This window comes from Phalacrocorax aristotelis, chromosome 15 (genome assembly GCF_949628215.1).
Source record: "Phalacrocorax aristotelis chromosome 15, bGulAri2.1, whole genome shotgun sequence".
NCBI lineage: Eukaryota > Metazoa > Chordata > Aves > Suliformes > Phalacrocoracidae > Phalacrocorax > Phalacrocorax aristotelis.
Genome location: NC_134290.1, coordinates 874,733 through 899,860, shown reverse-complemented (window position 1 = coordinate 899,860; position 25,128 = coordinate 874,733). Strand labels below are relative to the sequence as shown.

The following is a 25,128-nucleotide window of genomic DNA, read 5'->3' as shown; positions in this document are numbered from 1 at the left end:
GTACCCTGCCCCATCCCAAGGCGTTGTCTGACGTAGCTGAGGCAGCAGCACTGCTGATGACCTCATTTAAAAGGTGAGAAACCCCAGCCAGACTACACCGGCTGATGGGGCAATAGCCTTTTCATTCTGGGGCTTGGAATCTGTGGCTGTTTTTTGCAGTGTTGAAACTGGAAAGCAATACCATAATGACTGTGCCAATTTCCTTTTGCCCAATTTTTTTATTTATATAGGAAGTTAATTTTAATATTAAATTTCTGATCTATAGTATGTAACCATGAGAAAAGTGCTTTTGCTTTGGTTACTGTTACAGGTTGTTGCTTTTAGTCTCTCATTATAATGCTCGGTTCTAATGTAACATTATCTAACATGCAGGCATGTGGATCAGGGAAAAAAAATTAATTTAACTTAAGCCGTTAATTATTTCTGCTACGTATGAATATGTTTTCCCCAAAGCTGGTAATTTTGGGCTGGAAAAGATAGCGCATCTTATTGCTGATGATGAAATCATGGACTGATTTGAAATATGAGAATTGATTTCTTGAATTTCCTTTAATTTTGCAATTAAGTTTTTTCGAATAGCCTTATGTTTTCAGAAATTAAGTATTTCCAAAAGGCTTCTGTGTTCTTTTCCCGGGGCCTTGGTTGGGGGTTCTTTGGTTTGGTTTGTTTTTTTGCTTTGTTATTTTTTTAATAAGCCTTATCATACTTAAACAAAAAGGGAATTGCAAAACTTGGCTTTAAAGAAGACCTTCTGATTTCTACTCTTATATATTCCCTCGCAAGCTGTGTCAGAAAACCTAACTCTTCCATTCTCTATATCAAAAAGGTACAATACAAACAATGTAAGAGCAAACTTAGCAAAAAAAATACCCTTTCTGTGTGCACTGGGAGTTGATGCTCTTTCAGTTTCTAGTGTATTGGAGGGACCTTTCTGAAAAGGTAGCTTTCAGCAACGGGAACCTGAAATGCTAAAACTTTAAACTAGAGAAATTCAAGCGGTTAGGATAGTCTGGGTGTCTTCAGTTTAAGGAGAGGAGTAAGCATCAGTTTCCTGGCATTTAGAGACGATTTTAAAATTCTCATGTGCTTTTTTTTTTTTAACACTGAATAGGTTTTTAAGTAAAATTTTAAGAAGTAAAGCAAACAGTGGGGAAAGTTTTCAAGGATGAACAAGAAATAACAGTTACTGGATCAGTTTCAGCTTTGTGTTTGTGCGTGCTTTGTATGGGAGGGGAGCGTCTGAAACCAAATTGGAACACATCCATTCAAATGCTGCTGGTGTTCTTTATTCTTGCACAATTTTAACAAGTTGAGATAGTAGCTGAGCTATTTCAGGCTGTATGTTAGTGCTGCTGTTTTTCAATGTATCAGCTAAGGGCAAAATACAGCAGTGAGGTGACTCTGTTGATGCCCACTGCTTGCCTCGATTCTGACCTTCAGCTGCGAACGCAAGGCAATCAGCATGTGCCGTATGAAGCAAAACTGCAATTTTTCTGTTGGCCACAGGGTGTTGGAACCACAGAGTATGTTTATGTGAGATGCAGTATTTTTACAGTTTATTCATTTTACCAGTTTAAAATCTGTTTTATGGTTGTTTGTTAGTTTTCTAGGAGTTTATTTAAACAAATGTACTGTTCTTTAAAGCAAACATGGATCTCCAAATTTGTTTGTTGCCCTTGTAACACTGGAAGGCATCACAATGTATTCGCTTATCTTAATGTGCCATTCTTTCAAGTATGTATAAAATGTAAATTGACCAACATGGGTTTTTAAAATGTTTAAAAATCTGATGGCAAAAAATCAACCCTCTCTGATTCCTCACTAGTTAATACTTTTGTTCCAGTGCTTGGTTATCTACTGGGGTACCACCGCCAGATATGGCCTTCCTATTATGGAAATTTTAGTAAGGCGTGGGAAATGTTTTAAGAAAAAACCCTACCCTTTCTCTTTTTACTTTAATTCAAGAAGACGGGGACTTGTAATACCAGAAGACCAGTACGTACATTCATGCTGCATTTAAGGGATTTGCTTCTCTTCCTTGAAGAAGAAAACGCTGAAAGGGCAATTCCTAAGTAGATACAATCAAATTAATCAAATTCTTGGTGTAGTAAGTCAGTCACTTGTTTATTCCCTCTTAAATTTGTAGTCCAGGTGTGGTTTTCTTTGTAAACTTTGCTAGCATTGTCATAGTACCGTTACCAGAAAACTGTCCGATACCATTCACTTTCTTTAACGTAGGGTGTGTGCAGCTGGGGTACTGCAGCCTTCAATTAGTATCAGCAGTTCTCCTTTCTGCATGAGAATGAAATGACTGTTCATATGTATTCTATGAAATTTCTCATTGCATAGAACTAAATACCTGGATTGCCCTTAAAACCAAGAGAAGCCCTAAAGGAAGCACTTACAGTTAATGATTATTCCTTAAAAAGGTTTTAGGGAAGAGAAAGAACACAAAAATGGAAGAGAGAAGCATAAACAGGAATTGCTTGGATCACCTGGTCTGGAACTCTAACGAAGTCCTCATTTCATGTTACAGAAGATGCTCATGCTCTAGCTAACATGAGCAAAGACTGTCTTGCCAGTAAATAAACAATAACCCAGGAAGGCCAGGTATTTAGCCACTGTAGCCTCCCAGTTCTGATGTGCTGCAACCCCTCTTTTTTGCTACTGAAAATTCACAGCTCAGTGCTATGAAAGCAAAGCTTATAATTTGCTCTCTACCTCCCCGCCCCGCACCCCCGGCAATAGACAGAGAGGAATAACAGAGTCTGTGTTTTACCGCAGGTGAAACACCACTGCCAAGGAAAAACGCTAACAGAACCAGAAAGCTCAGCTATTGCTTAAGCTCAAGGTCTGTTTCTGGGCTGCAACGATAAAATGCCACAATGTGCTATAACGATGAAATGGTTGAAACAGTAGGACCAAAGCAAACCTGAGCGTACTTGTTATCTTGATTCTCCTCCTTCCATGACCATATCACTAGATTTAGGCCTTCCAGGTCAAGGAAATACACAAGTGCTATTGCTAAGAATTAGAAAATTATTAAATGACCCAGTTTGCTTCCACTGTTTATTCTCTTTGTGTCACCACCTCAGAGTGGAATTGCAGGAGACCATTGTAAAAACTGGCAGGTAAACAGTGTGAGTATTTCCCATGTCATTTATTTCCTACTGCCAGGTTTCACCTTTCAGTAAGAAAGACCCCTCCTTTTCCAGCAGAAACCACATCATTCTGTACTGTACAAACTACCACACTGGGAGGTTCCGTTCATAATGGAGCTATCCCTGGAGATAACGAAAAGATTTCCAGCCTTTTGGTGCAGAATGGATCAGGTGCTGCTAAAGCTTTGGGCTCCTGTAGGCCTGTTTTGTGAGTTAAGTAAGACTATGTTATTTATACCTGTTCAAGCATATTTGGGAATTAATATGATTACAGGGCCTAGCAGAAATGTTTGCTCTGTTGCTTTGTCTCAATTGCAGTCGTGTCCAAATCCTCTTGTCAAAAGTGGTTCATCAGAATGGAGAAAACTTTTTTTATTTTCCAGTGGAGCTTTTGTTTGTGTAACTGTTGCAGTCTTTCTCCCTGGTGGTAGGATGTTCTGAGAACCCAGGACACCTACAGATGAACCAATTCTGTAATCGGCAGAATCATTCATATGGCAAGGCCATCTCATATTCCTGTGGATGTACAGAAGGGCAGGCTTGTGGACAAACCAGCTTCCTGCCAGGAAGGAGAACACGACCGTTTTCTACAGGTGTTGCTAAACAAGGATCACAACAGGTAGAGCCCACCAGTGAGCAGGTGGCCTTGGATGCTCACCTGTCCCCTGGGGCAGTCTGAGTGAGGCCCAGAAGGCAGCAGGGGGAAGAGAGTCATCCAGTTCCTTACTGTGCTGAGCTGAATGCCCATCTACATAGAGTAGCTCAAGTTTCCTCCATTTTAGCCCTATTTTGGGAGAAATTAGGACTACGCTAACACCTAGGGGTGCATGACAATATGCAAGCAGCCAGCTGAAAACCAACCCATATCTAAACACCACTCCATATATAGCAGGTGGTAACATAAAAGCTCCCATAGCAAAAGGCCGTTTCTTCACAACAGCCTCTTCTCATCCCTTCACTGCTTCTCTCAGCCTAAGGGAAATCTTGTTCTGGGCTTCAGAGTTTCATATGTAACTTGCAGAATCCTGGATAAAACTTAGCAATGCAGGGACACGTTTTGAGAGTTGGGATATCAGTACTAGAAGTGATTACTGAGGCACCAAAAAGAGCTTAAGGAATCGCTGTGTTGGATGACTGGAAGCATCACAATGAAACAGTGAATTTAAATATGATCTCACAGCAGAACACTGTGAAATATCCTTTTTGTGTCTGTCCAGCAAAAAAAATAAAGCTAAGCCTTCTCTTGCCTTTGTAAGTTGTGTAGTTTGTTCTTATCTCTAGTATTACAAGTGTTTACAATCTGTGAAGAACTCCAAGGAATGAGTTAAGACTATTTATTTAAATATAAATGCAATTAAATTATATAATTAGTGCTACATTATCAGGTGTAGAAGACAAACAACTTGTTATTATTTGGAAAATTTTGGGTTTCATCAGAGTTAATGTTGTTGTTGTTGTTGTTTTAACACTACCATGTTAGGGAGTCAGTTTTTGACATTTTATACTGCTGTTGCTAGTGCTTCAGTATCTCCTAGTGCTCTGGTTTTGGAAAAGAAAACCTAATCCTAACAGTTTAATACTAAAAGGTATTGAAATTGTACTGCTAAACATCTCTCAGTTTAGGCCCAAAGAGAGGGGGGAAAAGGAAGGGAGGGGGATTTGTCATTCTGGGTTTGGTTTTCGGTTTTTTTCATTTTCTGAGAAAAGTGACATGAAAAAGGGATCCAAAAAACTGTATTGGGGGAAAAAAAGTCTAAGGCATTTGTAGCCTTTCTTTGTACACAATGTTAAATAAAATCTCCTGTATCTATGTTTGTCAGGTTCTTCTGGTCTTATTTAACTAAAAACTGGGCCTACATTAAACTGAATGTGTGAACTGCACTCAACTGAGTTTGCTAGAGGTGTGGAATTTAACACTGGTGGTTCAAAATAAAAGCTATTTCATGTTTTAAAAGGTAAAAGCTACATCACTTGTAATCTAGAGGTTAGTACAGGGTTATTGCTGAGTTAAAACAACTATAACATGTTGAAATAGTTTACATATAAGGTAGAGAAGCAGGTGGGCACAATGGTCCATTTTCAGATCTGTACTCATCCTTTCCTAGGAGTACTGCTTCAAAATGCAGCCAAGTCTCAAACCCTGTAATCTTTACATTTGTGTGCAGAGCACTTCAGCTGTAGTTACATATCTCGTAAGAAATCAGCTCTGGTCTTGAGTTCTTCAAATATTGCATGAAATTTTTGGGTTTTGTAGGAGTCAATGTGGAAACTGAATCCGGTATTTAAATCAAGTTCTCCTGGTGCTTTACTTAAATAGTATTTAAATTATTAATGTAATTAAAGATTTACAGAATCCCAGGTTGGCAGGGATCTCAGAGATCAACTAGTCCAACCTTTCTGGGCAGAGCACAGTCTAGCCAAGATGGCCCAGCACCCTGTCCAGACGGCCCTTGGAGGTGTCCAACGTGGCCGAGTCAACCCCTTCCCTGGGGAGGTTATTCCAATGGTGACTGTCCTCACTGTGAAAAATTTCCCTCTGGTGTCCAATCGGAATCTCCCCAAGAGCAGCTTGTGTCCATTCCCCCTTGTCCTCTCCTTGTAAAAAGGGAGTCTCCATCTCCTTTGTAGCTGCCCCTTAAGTACTGGTACGTGGGGATGAGATCCCCCCTGAGCCTCCTTTTCTCAAGGCTGAACAAACCCAGCTCTCCCAGCCTATCCAGTACATTTATGTTTTAATATAGTCCAAATTAAATATAAACCTCTGTAATAAAAAGACGTAGCTGACTGTACAGTGTTCAAAACTACATTGAAATAAGCTGCAGGTCAAGACAAAAATATATCATGCTTACCTCTGAACTGGGAAAAGAAGGGGAAACTCAATGACTGTTATTAAGACTTGCTACCAGTGGTGTATCTGTATAATATAAAACAGTTTCACAGTAGTTTTCGGATAGCTTCAATGTGGAATTCTTCTGCAAAATGATTCTCACTCAATAAGAAAGCATACCTTTGTAGTGCAACCACACTGAACAGTATTACGATGCCCCTGAGCAAACCTGGAAGGTGTCATGTCCTACCACAGGTGCTGGCACCTACCAGGACCTCTGCTCATGCAGCCCCCGCTCCTGCTGCGTCAAGCTCTTCACTGACTGCCAGGCTGGTGCTTCTCCCAGCTGCTGTCCCCCACTTGAAGATCCTGGGTGAGCAACAGCAACACAACCACTGGCTCGAGATTAATTGTGGCATGCAATCTTGTGCAAATTCAGCCATTATATGCTCACTTCTTCCCTGTGATAAGAATGACCGAAGGTTAAGGCTAGAGCAGGATGAGAAAGAATGTATGAGTGCATAATAACCATGGATGTTCCATGCCAATTGCAACACAGTCCCCTCCCGGGGAAGTGTCTTTTTATTTTCTGGGCAGACCTTGCCTTGTCTCCCAAGTCTGGGACGGGCTACCCCGAGGCAGCTGCTGCCCCAAGGCCCTGCAGAATACAGTGCTCAGCCTGAGTCAGGATGAGCCATACCTGCCCCACTCTCAGAGATATTTGTCTGCTATTTGTTAGAGCCTCCAGGTATGGAGATGCTGTAATCCTCTTGGGCAATCTCATCCAGAACATAACCACAAGGAGAAAGTTCTAGTAGAGTTGAACCACTCTTGCACGCATTACAGGACATAACCAGTGAGGTGGACAAAGAACTGGCTCAACCGCGGCGCTCAGAGGGTCATGATCAAGGGGGCAGAGTCTGGCTGGAGGCCTGTCACTAGTGGTGTTCCCCAGGGGTCTGTGCTGGGTCCTGTCCTGTTCAACATAGTCATCAGTGACCTGGACGAAGCGACAGAGCAAGTTCGCTGACGATCCCAAGCTGGGAGGAGCGGCTGATACACCAGAAGCTGTGCTGCCATCCAGCGAGACCTGGCCAGGCCGGAGAGCTGGGCCCAGGGGAACCTCAGGGAATTCAGCAAGAGCAAGTCCCAGGTCCTGCCCCTGGGGAGGAACAACCCCCCGCACCAGCACAGGCTGGGGGGGACCTGCTGGAGAGCGGCTCTGTTGAAAGGGTCCTGGGGGGCAGCAAGGTGACCCTGAGCCAGCACCAGGCCCTTGGGGCCAAGGGGGCCAGCGGTGTCCTGGGGTGCATGAAAAGGCGTGTGGCCAGCAGGGCGAGGGAGGTTCTCCTCCCCCTCTGCTCTGCCCCAGTGAGGCCACATCTGGAGTGCAGCATCCAGTTCTGGGCCCCCCAGTTCAAGAAGGACAGGGAACTGCTTGAGCAAGTCCTGCAGAGAGCTACGAAAATGATCAGGGGGCTGGAGCATCTCCCTTGTGAGGAAAGGCTGAGAGACCTGGGCTTGTCCAGCCTGGAGAAGAAAAGCCTGAGGGGGGATCTCATCAATGCTTATAAATATCTGAAGGGTGGGTGTCAGGAGGATGGGGCCGGACTCTTTTCATTAGTGCCCAACGCCAGGCCAAGGGGCCACGGGCACAAGCTGGAACACGGGAAGATCCAGCTAAACATGAGGACAAACCCCTTCCCTGTGCAGGTGCCAGAGCAGGGGCACAGGCTGCCCAGAGAGGCTGTGGGGTCTCTTCCCTGGAGACATTCACACCCCGCCTGGACGCCGTCCTGTGCCGCCTGCTCAAGCAGGGGGTTGGACGAGGTGATCTCCAGAGGGCCCTTCCAACCCCCACCATTCTGTGATAACACTGCAAAATTATGTAGTTTTTTCAGTGACCTTTTAAGTTCCTGAACTAGGATACCAGCATACGCACTGTCAGCTAGCAGCTTGTTCATTAACTCACTGAGCTGAATGAACCACGGTCTGTTTCCTGCTAGAAAACAGAAAGCAGAGCCCCTTCGTGGGCTACCATGAGAAATACATTGTACAAAACAAATGCAAACATTTTTCACATCCCTAATACAGAAGTAATGCTGCTGTCATTGAAATGCCTGTTTTTTACTGATAAAAAACTTAAAATCAGTCCAAAGGCTGAAACACAGAACATTTCGTGGAATGTATCATGGGTCAGAAAACCAAGTGGACTGACATTGGTCATATTGTTAGAAAACAAACATCAGAAGTATTACTTAAGTATAAAGGAGCCTTTCAACATCAAATAAGTACACCATGCCTGTGCAGCACCCTTCCAGGGGAATCCCTGCCAGCTAAGAGCAGGCAGACCAACAGAGAAACAGACTGGGATGAACATCTAAATAAAATGGCAGATTTCATAAGACATATAACTAGTAAATTTTTCCCCACAATGTAAATCAAACTATGTTGTAACATATGCAAGCACAAAACATCTCAGTTTTAAAAGGAACGCTAATGAAATCTAGAGGTTACTTACTTTCATTTACAATATTAAAAATTAAATTTCACCCAAGATGAGAAGGGGACTGTAAATCATACTTGCCCTCACTAATCTGCAGCCCTATGAATTTTAGGAAGGAACATACCTCAAGGGAGAGGCTGCAATGCAATCTTAAACAGAAGCATTGCCTTTGACAAAACAGCTGGATTGCTGTTGGGAGAGAGGTTTAACCCACGGTCTGAGCTAAACAGAAACCCTGATGGGGTAACTTTCACAGGGATGTGTCAAATCAGCACATTTTCTTAGTTACTGTGTTCATAGCACTTTCCAGCCAATGCCTGTAAATAGAGCCTCTACTTATACCTCCCACTAAAGCACCAGCCCTGTAATTTGGGCTTATTAACAGCTGTTCCTTGTTTTTCATTACAGCAGTCATACATCTGCATGACAACGATGAGCTACAAGACGTAGCTCAGTGCAGTCTTTCAAAAGGAGCTAAAAGTCTGAAAGCTTGTGCTTACACGCAGTTTTTGTAACCTAAGAAGACAAAACCATTCCCTACAACATTCAAACTGTCTCTATGTACTTCCCGCTCAAATGGGAAGTTCTAATTAATTTAACATTGTACTGTACGGCACAGGCGCGGGTTTCCGAGCTCACAGCCCCTCCGCCCCTCGCCCGGCGGGGCGGCTCCGAGGCCGCCAGCGTTCGTCCTCCAGCCTCGCCGCGCACTCCCGCCTCAAGGTTTCTCTGAAGCGTAAAATCTACGGTTTTATTCCAGGGGAAAAAAAAAAAAAAGGCACGAAACCCCTTTTTTTTCACCAGAGCGCAATCCAAGCATCGGGACGGGGGGGGGGGGCGGCCGCCGCCGCCCCGCCGGCCGCCTCAGCCGGGGGACGGCGCGGGCCCCTCAGCGCCAGGCCGCCGCATCCAGGGCGGGCAAAGGCCCCGCGCCGCCCCGCCGGCGGTTTCCCGGGCGCCAGCCCCGCGGGCAATGCCGGGAAACCCGCCGCCGCCGCCGCCGCCGCCGCCGCCCTCCTTCTCCCTCTGCCCTTCAGGTGCAGCGCGGCGCGCCTCGAGATGCCTCACCCGGCCACGCCCCCCGGCGGGAGAGGCGGGCGAGCCGGGGAGAGGGCTCGAGGGCGCATGCGCCGCCCCCCTTCAGCGCGGGGTTGGCCTCGGCGAGGGGTTGGCGCCTGCGCAATGCAGTGGCACCGCCCACGAGGGGTGGGGCGGAGCGGAGGCGGGCGGGGGGGGTCGCTGTCGTTCCCGGGCGCCCCGCCGCGCCCCCTCCCCCCCCCCCCCGCCGGCGGCGCGGCGCGGCCCGGTGCGGAGCGGCCCCGCGAGCTCCCCCGAGACTCGGGCCGCGCCGCGAAGAAGCGGGAAGGAGGCGGCTGCCCGGTAAGCGCCAAGCGCCGGCGAGCCCAGCCCAGCCCAGCCCAGCCCTGACCCCCTCCCGACGTGGGGGTCGCCCGTGGCCGCTTAGGCCCCGGCAGGGCCTGTGCCCCGCGCTCCCCTCGCCTCGGCCCTGCCGGCCACAGCGCCTCACGCCGCGGGGAGCCTCTTCCCGCGCCGCCCGCCGCCGGGCTCAGGCTCGGTCCCCTCCGCACCGCCGCCGCCCCCTCTGCTCCAGGGGGTCGCCGGCAGCCCTGTCAGCCCCGCCGCGCCCTCCCCGGCCGGCTCGGGCCTGGCGCTGACAGCCGCCCGCTCCCGCCGCGCCTCTCCCCGGGGGCCGCCCGCCCGGCGGCGGCTTCGTCCTCCCCTTTATCCTGTCACCCATGTTGCGACCGTCCCTCCGCGGCGCTGGTGTCAGGGGCGCCCCGGGTGAGGCCGGCTCGCCCGCCGGGGTGGGCGGCGGTGAGGTAACGGAGGGTTTCGCGGTTCCCGGCTAGCGGGGCAAGCTCGGGTTTGCCCGCGTTGGCATCCCACGGTGAAATCGTTGGTTTCACGCTCCTGGCTTGTTTCTGCGGAGAGGGATGGTGGCGGTGCGTCTAAGGGCTTTCTGAGGGGAACGTGTAGCGCCCGCGCTTCAGCACCTTTGTAGCGAGGATTTGGTGCGACTGGGAGGACCTTTGTCTGGATTCTGGTCTCATGTTTGCCTGGAGTGCCAGTTTTCTGCATTTTTATATCCCACAAGTTCCAGTTTTTTGCCTGCCCTCTGCCTTCACAGTATTACCTCTTGCAAGCCTTACGTGACCTGGTAGTGCCAGGGATGGAGGAAAGCGGGTTCCTTTAGCTGGGCCAAAATCAGAGAGTCACCAGCTTGTGCTAAGAGTGTTCTATGCTTTGTGTCCTCAGAGAGAAAAACAATGCAGTGCTGATGCTTGGGAAACCGCATGCTTCTCTCCACACCAGCATCTCACCATCTGTGATTGCATAAAGTGTCCCTTTGTGCTAGGATCTGGAAAACATAGACCTTTTGTAGGAGAAAACTTGTCTTAAATGGTTCCACTGGGTGGAAAGTGTTCTGAAGAGCCATAGGTTCTGTCAAAGGATGTACTTTGTACAAGCTTTGCTCACCCCAAAAGCAAACATAAGCCTTCTGTTGCTGCTTCCTGCTTAATTAACGGTATGGACTTTGGCTGCTGAAATGTAGACAAACTAAAGCCAGTGGCTGCTTTTAACTCTGTGGATCATAATATAGTTCTGCAGTAGCTCAGAAGTACAAATTGTCCTCCCTCCTCCAGCCTATTTGGTTGTTGTTAAGTAGGAAATAACAAAAATTAAAAGAGCAGGTCATTGTAAAGTCTGAGATTAAAACTGAGAAACTGAGATGGAGTAGTCTCTTGTTTCTTATAACACTGCCACTTAATTTTCATTTAATGGGAAAATGAAATTCTAGGCTGGTAGACCATGTGAAATAAGAGAAAAGAAAACTTGATTTTTCAGATTTTTTTTACGTCTGAAGACCCATGTCTATTTTTCTTTCTTTATTGAATTATTACAATATGTAATTGTGGGGAACAAAACATCTCAAATCTTTTAAAGTTATTGTACTGTCAAATACAGTGCCATCTAGATAAACACTGCAGCCCACATTTCCCAGTTCTCTTATCTGTTCAAGTCAAAGAGCTGTTTGTTGACCTGAATTTTGGTGTGTCATTGGTAAAGATCTCTGTCCTCTCTTTAGTAGTAGAAAGGACTGTTTTATTAAAATTTGATGATGGTGGAAGATCACAGTGGGCAAACCTCTGCACAGGGATTTTCAGTTCTCATGGACGGCACTTTTTATTGTGTTTTGCAGCTTACCAGCTCTGCAGGGTTTTCTGTTTCCCTCTGTATTTGAAGGCAGTCTGGTATCTGTGGCCTCCCAGGCATGCTACCAAAGGTGTCTTCTGCATCACTCCTGAGGAGAGGCTTGAGTGAAGGTTTCACTTAATGGAGAGTGTGTCCATAGTTGCAAATCAGAGAAAGCTTGGGTGTTAGGCTGAGGTTTGGCGTGTGATCGCTCACACTAGTAAATTGTCAGTGTGGTCACTAGCATGGCTTAGCTAGGGCCACCTGACGTTTTCCTTAGCCCTACCCGGGCATCATTCAAAGGTGGCAAATGCCAGGACTTCTTCAAACAGACAGGGGAGATGGCTACCATTTTCTGGATGGGGGAGAGGGGAAAGTGATTTTGGCTATATAGTCGCAAATCAAGCGGTGCAGGTTTGCCTCTGGACCGGAGAACAATCTCTGGCTTGGGTTAGTTACTAATGTAAGGTATAGCCAGTGAGTTTTAGAAGTTTCTGTCTAAGTGCATGTTGGAATAGTTATTTTTATGCTGCAAAGATGTCATCGTACAGAACGGATGAGGTGATCTACGTTAACGTTTTTAGGTATGAATAAACATATACTTGCAAGTAACATGGTGAAGGGATATAAACTTGTGCCGTTTATGCTTTACTGTTAGTACGAAAGAAGAAAATATGTTCTCAGAGGTGGAGGTGTGCGATGAAAACTGCGTAAGAGATCTTTCACTAACATACTTAAGGAGTTCTTTTTTTCTTGCCTTGGTCTTGCGACGTTGGAGCCCATCTTGCCAAATAGGATCCAGTTCTAGGAGTGTATAATGCTGTTAATGTGACTGAATCTCTATTGCTTAGTGGAAAAAACAGCATAAGAAATGTTATACTTCTACTTCCGGGCTTCAAAAAACACCCCATTTGATCTTTTTTTAGTCTTTATACTGAAAAAGGGAGGAAAAAACTGGGTGTTAGAAGCTGAATTATATACTTAATCATAGCCTTAAGTGACTAGTCACAAGGAACATATTACTTGTTCTTTTGAACTTATTCCAGCTGAAATGATCAGAGGAGCCACCATTTGGAGCACTTAACAGTTTAATGCAGCCTGCAAGTAGTCATAGGATACTATCTTTTAACATATAAATAATTTATCATTAGCGTGTTCACACACACATGCATGATTTTCTTTGGGAAAGAGGACTGCAACTCCTGATCTTCATCTTTGACAGTAAGTGTCTCGGGATACCGTAATTTTGCAAAGAACTGACACTTTGTTGCAAATAAGTGGCAGAACTAATAGTTTCCCAAATTTCAGAAAAAAAAGAGTAATACAAGAATAAATTGTGAAGTTAGGTAAAAGGATACTTTTTAAAGGGGATCAATCTGCAAGGTTTCAGTACCAGAAAAAAAAAATCATAATATACAGCTAGCCATTTTTTACATATTAAAGGGTTGTAAAGCCACTTAAGCACAATGTCAAGAGAGAAAATAACTCATTTTTAGTTACTTCAAGACTTGGTTTGACATTTATGAAAGGTAAGACTTGCACGGTCCTCAGTTAGTTTGATTTTCCAGGACACTCTGCCAGAATGAAGCCAAGCTAATGATTGCCTGCAACTAACGAGTATATATGCAATTTTATTGAGGAAAATAAACTGACCATCTAACATCTAGTATTTAAATAGTATTAAAAAAGAATAAAGGTAGTATTGAAATAGTCGAGTGATGTATTTGATGACATCAGCCTGAAGGTATTGGTATTTTTCTGATGTTAGAAACATTTTCTTGACTTGGTCATTTAGCTGGTGTATGGTACGTGTTCTGCACAGGTACGTGCAGTGATTATTCACCTCCTGAGGGATAGACATTTTGGGGGGGCGGGAGTTGGAAGGCTTGACCAGGAGGCTGGCATTCTTAGCATTCCTTGACACTTTCCATGTTCTTCATAGTATGTTTCTATATCCGTTCTTCATTAAAAGCACACAGTGGTTTTGGCAGATGGAGCCTTCCTGAAACTTCGGCTACAGAATTTCCTTGTTCTGTGAGGGTTGGTGCTGGAGAGGCTCCTTCAATGTATTTCACTGTTCATTGCTAAGATGTTGGCAGTCTTCATATTGGCAAGTCTTAACTGACACAGACAAGTTTATAAAAACGATCTATTAGAGCTTGACTTTCTCTGTTTAGCCATATGATTTTTTTCTTTTTTTCACTTTTTACTGAGTTGCCAAGCTGTACGGAGCTTAAAGTTTCTCTTATTTAGCAAGCTAAATGATACTGATATTTGATAATGGGTATGCATTTAAAGTAGTATCTGTTTTGCAGTTAAAAAGCTTGCTTGCTTTGCAGACAAACAGTCTTCTCTGTTTCGGTTTGCTTTTCCTTAAGAAGTAACCAGCATTGTAAATAGTTAATGGCAAATATTTCCTCTGAGTCCCTGAAGGTCTTTTCTGGAGGAAAAGAGGAAAAATTAAAACTGTTCTTTATAGACATAACTCCTACAACAAATCTGACCAAGTAACTCTGTTCATTTGGAGTTCTAGTTTTGCTTTTATTTTTTTTCTGTGGCCAAAAAAAAAAAAAGTCTATCTTTCCTTGCAATGACAGAATCATGCAAGGCTACTTTTTATCTGCACTTGTTTATATCAAATGGACAATTATGTGTCTTTTCTGGAAATTATGGATTTCTTAAATAGATACAGTTGCTGGAAGCTGTCATCAAATTATTCTTGACTTATGATTTGTAAATGTGAGATACATCCTTGAATGTGGCACTGTCACTGGGTTTGACTATAACTGATAACTTAAAACCAGAAAATTATCCAAATGTGCATTATAAGAACTTCTTGATGGTTTTCTGAAAATGTTTCTGATACCTACCTGTAAAAAGTAAAATGTCTATGTACAGAAGAAAATTCCATTAAGTCTAGAACTTTTGCATGTTAGTGTCCTAAGTAAAGGATACTTGGAGGAAAAAATAACTACGAAGACTTCAGTACAGCCTTTTTTTTTAGTAGAAAGACTACATTCTACTGAAGGGAATGGGAAGACTGTTCTGAGGCCTTCAGCCAAACATCAAAGGCTTGCCACGAAACCTGGAGCTATAGGAGCTTCTCAAAGAAATACCATAAAAGTGTTTCACAGCAGAAAGCACTAAAGTGTTAGGCACTTGGCATGCCATGGTGGTATCAGCACATCAGCAGTCACACCAGGTAGGGATGCCGTACTGGTCCTGGACTTTCAGTGCTTTCCCAGGCTCTGTCCCCATGTGAGTCCCGCATTGCTCCAACAACCAAACTGTCCAAGGAAACAGGGACTCTGTAAACTGGTTAGTGATTCATCCTTTTCCAGAAGGCTTGGAATAAAAATGTGGGAGAGAAACAGTGTCTTATCTGTTTTCCTGGGGGGGTGAAATAGTGGCTGCAGATGGGAGTCTCTCCATCCTGTGCCAAAGACTTTTCTCCTATATGACTCAAATATACGGCTTTCAGCTTCCACACTGGGGTAGGTAAATACTCCTCCCCTAGTGATACCAGGGTATTTAGGAAAGATTTGCATGCAGTTCTGTCTCTTCTCTGCCAAGCCTGAAGGATTTTAAACTGAGTAATGAGCGTGCTGCTGGCAGGTCTTGGAGGTGAAGGAAGATGTGGGTCCGAGCACAGAATTCAAATCAATAGATGGCCAATCTTCAGACCCTCTGCAGTGGTCTGAGTGCCCTGTTTTGTCTTGTGTTGATTGCTTAAAAATAACAGTTATCCAGTTCGTCATCTTGCGTGGAAAGGGGTGGTGGTTGGGCAGCAATAAGATGTTCATTTAAATCAGGGCTGTTGCTGGGTGTCCAAGAGCCTGAGACTGAATTAAAACAAATATGGGGCTATGCTGTTTCTGAAAGGGTGAGCATGCCTTCTTATTCCCAGTTCCCAATTCTGCTGCTTTCTTTGCGTAGTATTTAGCAATTATGAGGTGAGTCAGATCAGTCCTGATCTGACTGAAAGACCAACTCATCAAAAAATGAGCTATGATCTCTAGAATGGAAAGAAGGGAGAGGACTGAGGAAGGTGTGGGGCTGCCTTTTCTGGTTGCAGGGTACAATTAAACTGTTTTTGTGACTAGGTTAAGCAATCCCCAGCAGGCATTTCCCTCCCCCAGCCTTAGGATGGCTGGCTTGTGGATGGGCCATTCCCTTGTCCAGCTGAGACCAGGATGGTCCTTCTGGGGCTGGGAATCCCAGAGCCATAAGCACCGGGGTGGGGCTGGGAAGGTCCTTAGGGGATGTGTCTCCATATGCTTCTCCTGTTCTCTCTCTCTCTCTTTTTTTTTTTTTTTTTTTTTTTTTTTTTTGGTGCAATGCCTTCAGGAATGTTGCCAAACCAGGTCGGTGGTGAAGTGGACATAGTGAGCACCCGGTCACCTCCCAGCTCCAGAAATCCAGGCAATAGAAAGTCCTCAAGTTGAAAATACAGTAGTCAACAGCTGGTAAGAACAGATCTGTCATGGTAACCATGCTGGAAACAGGATTTGGGGTTTTGCAAGAACTGAAGATCTGACAGAGTGTTTTGGATGAAGATGGGACCTGGTTGAAGTTATTCACTTATCTCACAGGTTTTACCTGCAACATACTTGTATTGGGAGCTGCTGGTCTAGCTCCTAAAATAGCACGTTGCACGTCCTTTCTCTGTCCCCCTTTTTCTGATGGGAGCTTGGCTACTGCCTGCCTTTCTTCTCCCTGTGAACTTTATGCTGCAGAAGCCTTTGCAACCATGTTAATACAAGAGTTCAGCTGACGATGTTTGAAATGGACAAAAGGGAGAAGGTCATCACTGGTCACCTACTCTAGCTGTCACTTTTGGGAACAGCTGTGCTAGAGACAGGGTACATTGCAATGAAAAGTTATCTACTGAGCTAGTCAGTTTGAAACAAAAGGAAGCTGTTGTGTTAGTCGTGCACCTTTTGTTGTGCTATTCTGCCAAATTCCCTGGTCTTAAAATTATACATTGCTGGTTTTGAAAGTACTTCCCTGGCAGCGCAAGGGAAATTTCCATATGTGCAGGGGAATCTGATTGTTGGTTACGGATTATGGTGTATATATTTAGGGTTATATGACACTAAATACACTTTTGTAACTGGAGGGTTATTGATTTTTGTAATAACTCTTACTTTAGGACATGCTTGGAATAACAATAGATAAGAACGCTTTCAGTTAACATGGTTAACTGACCAAGTACCACTTTTTAGACTAGCTGCTTTCATAGTTAAACTGGCCAGTCCTTTGGGAGATTTATTGTGTTAGTTTCCGCCCCCATCCTTGAAAACCTACAGTGCCAAAATAAGAGTTGGTTCTATTTTATTGGAATATTAACATGAGGGTTTACAGAGAAGGTTGAGATTTCTGCAAAGTTTGTTTAAGGCTTTAAATTCTGACATACGGGTATAATCACTATCCAGGAAGCAGGTATATATTACATCACCTGTTAGTGTACAGCTTAAAATTTGGATGCAGCTGTGAAATTTACTAAAAGGAGTGAAAAATTACAATGTAGCCAAACGCATTTTTTTGTGTCCCTCCATGTTTATCATACTAATATTCTTCATATTATGTTCCCTCTCCTGTTTCCTTTATCATGTTCTGCCAGTTGAGGTTTATCTCAGCTTGCACTTCAAGGGACACACAGACTGCCTTCAGATATAAGGATATTTTTCATTACGTGTGTTACCATCACAAGTAAAACAAAACCTATATAATGCGGATGGTATTCTCATCTACAGTGTGAGCAGCCCTAGATAATGGGCATGCTGCAGGGTACTTAGCCCACTTGGAATATTTTTAGCCAGCTGTAGGATTGATACCAATAAGGTATAGTTTTGCCTGCTCTTTTGTTCTGGTTTCCAAAACTGTAATTCAAAAAGGAAAGCTTCTGAAGGCACAGTCAGTGTAGAAGTTGGTGCTGAGACAGAGTTATGCACAGTGCTCCCTTCCTTGTGAAGCAGATTCTCCACATTAGGAATAATTGGCTGGATTTAGTTGCTGAACAGTTGTTTTTAGTTTCCTCGGCAGTGGTTTGAAATAGCAGTTGTTTAAAGTAGGAGCTTGAAAACAAAACTACATTATTTAATTTTGTTATGAAAAGGCTTTTAGAGCACAGTTGGTAAGTTTAGGAGTTCTTCTGTAAATGTTCCTGTCACTTGTCTGGAATGTTAAGTATTGCAACGGTTACACATTGCTCACAGCCGTTACAGCTCTGAAGTTTTCTCCAAAGAAGGAGTAGAAAAATTTAGGTGTAAAACAGCCAATTCTTGCCCAAAGCTCTGGTCTTTCTGCCCTTCTGTTTGAAAGAGAAGTAGCAATAGCAAACGTGGCTTGAAAATAGTGAACAGAAAACGTAACTTAAAGGTAGAATTCCTATTTTTGTATTTCCACAAGTTGTAATGGAAAACTGTAAAAGCCCTTTTGAATTTTTAAGATAGAAAGTAATAGGAAAGTCTTTGCTCTCTAAATAACTACCTGCAGCAATTGTTCCAAAATTGCAGCACCCATAAATCATTGACATCTGTGTATTTTCCTCACGGCATAAGAACGTAGCAGTCACCGCCCTGACTGGAGCAGGGATCCATCCCACCTGGTGCTTTGGGTTCAGCCATGGCTGCCAGCAGATGCATCAGGAAAAAAATCCAAAACCAAACTCTTCCCTCCTACCCTGACTACGTTCCTGTCCTGCAATTATTTTCGGCTCAGAGGGATTTCTGAGCCCTTTGTGCTCAGCTGCTTAGCATCCATTAGGGAATTCTGCTACCTCGTGCATGTCCAGTCTCCCCTTCCACTTGCGCTTCACGCAGCCACAACATTCTTTCAATCTGCATTAAAAATATGCCCATTCTTCTGACTTGGAACCTGGCTCTAACTTCATTTGTTGGTCCTTAGTTTTAGTGCTGGAAGAGATGATTAAAAGCCAGTCCCCGTCTGCCTTCTCAATGCCATTCAAGATTTGATAGGCTTTTGTCATATTCCCTGTGAGATGTCTCATGGGAGCTATTATATACCTTTGATCTTATTTTTGCCCCTTTCTGAATCTTTTTCAGGTCTATAAGAAATCCTTTTTTGAGGTTGAGAGACCAGAACTGCAGATATCAAATGAGTGTGGATAGATGGGCAAAAAAACTGTTTTGTTGAGTGCAGTATTTGTGTTTTATGGTTTGTTTTCTATTCCTTTCTTTAATAATTCCTGGAATCGCTTTGCTTTTTTTGCCTTACCCCAAACACCGTAATGATAGTTTAATGAAGGTGTGAATAAAAACATTGAAGTCTTGCTGAGCAATACTGATGAGCTGAGAGCACATTTATATATACGAAGCTGAGGTTGCTTTTCCCAAGAGAGTTACCTATGTCTAATTTTATTAGCTGTTTTTATTGTCCGGTTAGTCTCATAAGGGTCTTCTGTGATTCCATGCAGTGTCCTGTTATCCTTGGTGTCTTAAATTACCCTCTAGCATCAGCAAACCTTCAAGTCACTAGAACTGATGCCTCGATCTTAAGCAATAAAACAAGTGCGCTGCTTTCTCTGGGGTTCGGGAGTCCCGTGGTTAATGGATTATGTTTTTGGAATTATTGAGCAAGAGACATTGTTTTAGAGTGCTTGGGCAGCTTGAAGGCTGGAAGTTTGAGCTCTGGACATTATAAATGTAAAGAACTCTGTCGTTTAGTCTATCTTATTTCATATCCCAGACGTTAAGTTGTTGGTGACTGCTGTCTTGCCCGTGGAATATTGCGGGAGTTCTGAATCTGTGTTTTACGAAGCGTTGAAGAGGCTGTATTTCATAACCTTTTCTTCACAGTTCTGCCTTTTGGGACTGTGTAAGTGACCTAGAAATGTCATTCCCTAATTATTTGGGCAAAAGTTGTCATCCTAAATATATCAAAACCAAAGAACTTTGTACAAATAAAGAGTGAAAGTGTACCGACTCCATTGCTCTTAGATGTGAATATTTCTGTTTTCCTCTGTATTTTGGGTATTTGATGTTTCAGAAATGCTCAGTATCCTCAAATTTGAGGGATCATTTCTTTCTGTTTTTCTGGAACTAATAATTCTAAGATTATTTATAAATTTCCTAATAATTCACAATTTTTAATAGATAAAACTGCTTAACACTTCTTGATACTTTGTATTTTCAACCAAATCAAAAGGCTCATACATTCATTGCTGTTTAACCGTCTCTCACCTTACAGGCACAGGAACCTATTTTTTGGACTCTTATAATTGAGCCTTACTTTTGTGACAGCAATATGCGCATAAATAAGCATATTAAATAATGGATGAGATTAAAATAATCACAGTAAGAAATCATACCCTCCCCTTCAGTTTCCACGTTTCTGAAGAGTACATAAGAGTAACCCTGAAAGCATTTCATGTTGGCTGGGTGGTTATGTCATATCAGTTTACAGTAAAGAGCAGAGCCATGCTATTGGGCAAAACACTTTTAAATTATTATTTATGGAGTTGTATTTGCAGTTGGTATAAAACGCAGGACTGGTTTCACATGCCTCCAACAGAGCAAGGAGAGCACGCTCCTGAACAAGATTCCCTTTTGTTTCCTGTACTATGTGTGCTGTGGAAAGAGAGACGTCTGGGAAAGGATACAGGTTAGAGCGAATAGTTACATTTGAGTTCAGGAATGCAGTCTTTCTGTCTGATATTTTGGGCTTGTTTTGGCTTTTTTCCATCCTGATTAATTTTATAATTGATACTGTATCAATCAAATATTTTCCAGTAACATCTTGTGACTGTTGATAGATGTGTATTTTGTTAGTAGTGTGATATGTGGGACCTCCAAAATTCTCTCCTGACTGTCTCATGAAGTTACAACTCTCTATTCCACTGCAACTTTTTAGTGTTAAGCTTCTCCTTCACTCTTTTTTCTTTCTCCTTTTTTTGAGGTGGGAGGAGTTGTGTGTAAAGGGAAAGGAAGTCTTCAGTAATTCCTTATTTCTCCCTAGGGCAAAATATAAACTACATTTTCCTATGCAGTATTTGCTTTTTAAAACAATAGTGAAATAATATTTTAGCTCTCATTTGAATTATTAGTGTTGTGTTAATCTTCAGAAAGCTTCGTGTGGCTAGTGAGCATTTTATTTCTTATTTTAAAATTTAGTGTTGGGCAGAGATAAATTGTTGGTTCCTAATACCGTGTCTTCCTAAGGAATGTGGTGGTGTTCTTTAGAAGCATAAAGGTAGTCTTTATCTGTCATATCTGCCTTTTGAGAAACTGTGTGAAGGAGGGCTTTTTCCACTTACAGTTCAACAATATTGATGTCTTTTGTTTTCAGTGCTGAAAACCCATCCTCTTTTTCCTTCCTGGAGAAGGCGGGGGGGTGGTGGTGAGAAATTGGCACCGAGAGGTCGTAAATTCACCTTGGGAGCCTGAGTGAGCAGCTGCTTTTAGAACCTGTAATGCTAATTAATGTCTTGTCCTTATTTTAAGTTAAGCTGGACTCATTTGTATCTTCTTCTCAGTTTTTAAACTATAATTACACAATCTTCTTTCAGTAAGAAAGTAACTACTAGAGATTAGTTTGTCTGGAAGAAAAACAGGACCAGAGTACCTAACCTTCCCTGACCTCTAAGTATCTTTGAAGTTTCTACTGTTGAGTTTCAGTAAATCACAAATAGTGTTTTTCAGTGTCAAATTTATGGATATTTTAAAGTAATGCTGTGATGAAACATGAAAATGATATTTAGTTACTTTTAGTTTCACTTATTTACATCACTTTGCTATGCAGTTGCTGTTCTTGGAGCAAATACTGTTGCATGTTTTCAGGAAGACTTCTAAACATGCATTTTTTAAAAAAATTCCACTATGGATGAGAAACGCATGACTTCACACAGTCTTTTGTCACTGATGGCCTCTGTGATATATTTGTAAGAGTATAAATGGTTTGTACTGTAAAAGCTAATGTTAGCCTGTATTTCTTTTTGAGATTATACATCCAGTGGGTTATGTTACTGTATTACTTGCTATAATAAGCAGATCGCAAATGTCTTGATCTTTTACTGTGCATGCAAAGATCATGTGTGCAGTGTGTATCTGGCATGTTACAAGGTGTGTCAGACTTGGAGAATGTGTTCTGTAGACTTGGTAAATGTGTATTGCAAATGGCCATTGCTGGATGTCTGCAGGACAGCTGGAGCTACTGCTTTATCTAGATTGCCAGACAAGGTTGTCAAGCTCTGCCCCAATGTGTGATAGTCATATTGTTGCCAGGACCCCGTTCTTCATTATAGCACTGGTTTTCCACCACTATGAGCTGTCAAAAATCTATGGTTATGATCTACTGGATTTGTTGCAAGAGTACAGTTTTTTTCCCTTGAGGTAATTTTTAAATGCAGTCAGCTTCACAACAAGCTGTACACTGAAAAATTGTTTATTTCTCAAGCATGTTATGAGCAACTTTTTTAATGTAGTCTGTAGAACGTCAAAATATCATTCAGTAGTAATGATGCCAGCATTACTAAACAACTCTAACCTCTTTGGTCTTTTCAGTTTTAGTTTTCATTGAATAAGATCAAAAGCACAAGTAAGTGTTCAACTCATAAACATGAAAAAGCCAAGAAATGTTAGTGTTTACTTGGTCCCACCTGTAAATATTAGCATCTGCTTCTGGAGTCTAGTAGGCAGTTGTACCACTTAAAATTATGTGTGTATAGCAAACATATTATCTTCATGGGGCTTTTCTGGTTTGGGTTTTGGTTTTCTTAGGAGTGTCTCACTTTAAATTATCTCTCAGTTATTTAATTTTCTCTGAAGGCGTTCTGATTACTAGTAGCTGTATGGCAGGACCAGTGCATTTTTGACATTCTGATGATGAAACTGCAACAGCAAACAATGTTTTCTGGGTCTGTTCATGCCAGCTTTCAAACTAAAGGGAATCTGGAAGCTATAAACAAATATTTTCAGTGTCTTAAAATGAAACTTCCTGTTGCTTCTGTTAACAGTGATTAGGGGTCTGAGGATGCAAAACTCTGGAGTTTTACTGACTTTCATTAAAGTCAGACTTGAAATATACTTGTGTGCAGCTGAGGTGCTGATGGGAAGGAGGGAGTGTGTTAGGGTACGGCATTAATTTTGTTAGCTGAAATTAATTAGTACTTCTGGTCACTGTGGCTTTGTGTAGCACATCTCATGCACTGAATTATCAGTCTGCTTTTGTGCTGTTGAAATGCTTCACTTTTTGAGAGATGGAAACAACTGGATGTATTTTGTGTTTGTAATCAGCCACAGGATATTGGACTTAGATAAAGCTGAACACTTACTTCCATCCAGAATCTGTAAGACTGAAAGGGGAGTGGAAGTTTCCTCCTCTTAATCTTCTATCCTATGTCTTCTGACTCAGGGGAGATGAAGAAAACAGCTGCTCACTATCCTACTTGTGCAAGAGGGAAGAAGGTCCCAATGAGACTAGTCCTATTGGTAGTCCATGCTTCAAGTTACAGCAGTTGACCAGTCTACCCTTTCTTAGGTTGTCTTCCAGAATTGACAATTCTTGTGATAATGGCTGTGTTTGGGTCTGCTGCAGCTGCTCCTAGTTTGAGTAAAGTCAGCTTTGTCTTCCGGGGTTTTGTTTTTTGCTCATGGTTGGAATGACCATATTGACTGTTGCCTGCTGTTTGAGAAAACTTGAAGGCAAGGTAAAGATACTGAAGTGTCCTAACTGCGGGCCGTGGAATGTGAGGGGTTACTTCTGTTTTTTTCTCAGAGGTAAATCCTCATAATTGTATGAATAGTATTACATCTTGTAAAATCCCATGTGTTTATTAATGTGATTTTTAGTAATAAATGGTTTCAGGGAATTTGAATTTTTCAACTTCTTTTAATTTTTATTGAATACTTTTTTTCTCTGTAACAGCTGTTACTCTCTCAATACCAACATTACCAACTTGGTGGTAAGCTTTTCTCAGATCCAGTGTTGTTGATAGTCAGGCTGTTGCCGGAGTACTCCTACGGTATTTTCCTTCCCACAGTCAGAAATAAGGAACACTGCTGCCCTAATGCTTTCTTTTGCTAGCTAACAAATGGACTCAGCAACATGGGTCACTTATAAAATGTCCTCAGTTCAGTGTCGTTTGTGGAAAGAAAACTGAAAAAAAAAATTGGAGTGGAGCTGTAGTAAGCACTTGGTTCTCGGTAAAAATTCCTTTTTAAAAAAAGCAGAAACCATTGGTCAGTCACATGCATTCTGTTTGGCTCTAATTTGTGGGTCTTTACTGCTATTCTGGACTTCTGGTCTTACACAGAGCATTATAAAAAAGGCAATGCTTTTCCTTTGTATCTTATATTTAAAATTTCTTTCTTTCTGCTTGTAGATTTGTTTGTAAATGCATCATAAACAGGCAGCCCAGAATGAAGAAAGCAAGCAGGAGTGTTGGCTCAGTGCCCAAAGTGCCTGGAGTAAATAAAACTCAAACAACTGAAAAAGCCAAACCAGAAAACGGCTCCTCAGTGTCTGCAGTAACAAAACTCTCCAAAACTGGGGCATCAGCATCTCTTTTGAAGGTAATAACCAATAGAATGTTCTTATTATTTATTTTATTTTAACAATAAAGCTTTAAAAAGAGTAGAATTATAAGGCGCGTCTTTAATGCAGCTTAGACTAGAGGTTTGTCTTACGGGTAACTGAAGGGAATTTGGGTAGTTACACAGCACTGGCGAGGGTAGCAGGATGTTGTGTGGCATTCATGCTGTATTTTCATATTGCAGTGTGTAATGAGATGGAAAGCAATACACCTTGCAACACTTTGCTGTTCTGCAAAAGGAGCAGAGTGGAAGCTGCATTCTGATGAATATTAATAGTAGCATGATGTATTATGCTTGAATGGTGTGTCAGTGACTAATGGGATTTGATAAGAGCTATTTACAAATTCTGAAAAAAGAACTAATGAGGTATCTAACATGAGAAACTTTCTGATATCAGTGATCTGTGTCAGGTCAGTGCAGCTGCATTCTTCTAGCTGTTTTGGTCTTTGCTTTGTGTGAAGTACTGCTTGAGCTGAATTTTCACAAGTTGATTCTTGTTCCTAGAACAAGTTCAAAGGTAGAGGTTTTCTCTTATATTAGCAAATCGGGGCAATAGATTTAGGAGCATATGGTTTTCAACAACCAAGAAAAATCAGCCATACTGAGGTGTGCTGGTGTGGAGTTTTCAGCTGGGAGCAAACAAAGCTTGGATGGATGGTATGAGCCTGCCTGGTTGCCTGCCTTTCCTGGCATGGAAATGTGGCTGGACCCACGTCCTTTTCCCTTTCTGCAGCCCAGTAGGCAGAGCTGTGGCGCTGCTGCTGCCCTGGACAAGGAAAAGGGCTGGTGTCTGCAACTGGGACCTGAAGCACTGTCGCCTACAGTAAGCCAGATAGGCCATTTAAATAACTGGCAAATAAAGAT

The 25,128-nt window shown here is 42.7% G+C and overlaps 1 protein-coding gene across 4 annotated transcripts in view; it reads left to right on the top strand.

The window, feature by feature from the left end:
- Nucleotides 1-9,777: 9,777 nt before the first annotated feature.
- SPECC1L (sperm antigen with calponin homology and coiled-coil domains 1 like) overlaps nucleotides 9,778-25,128 on the top strand; it is a 79,154-nt gene continuing 63,803 nt past the window's right edge. For 2 of the 4 annotated variants that reach the window (XM_075110796.1, XM_075110795.1), the window contains exons 1-2: nucleotides 20,231-20,335; nucleotides 24,054-24,243. In XM_075110796.1, coding sequence (XP_074966897.1) covers nucleotides 20,295-20,335; nucleotides 24,054-24,243 — 231 coding nt within the window. In that variant the 5' untranslated portion in view covers nucleotides 20,231-20,294. Of the gene's footprint in view, nucleotides 9,875-16,057; nucleotides 16,177-20,230; nucleotides 20,336-24,053; nucleotides 24,244-25,128 lie in introns of those variants that run through there. The other 2 variants (XM_075110798.1, XM_075110797.1) reach the window with 2 other exon arrangements.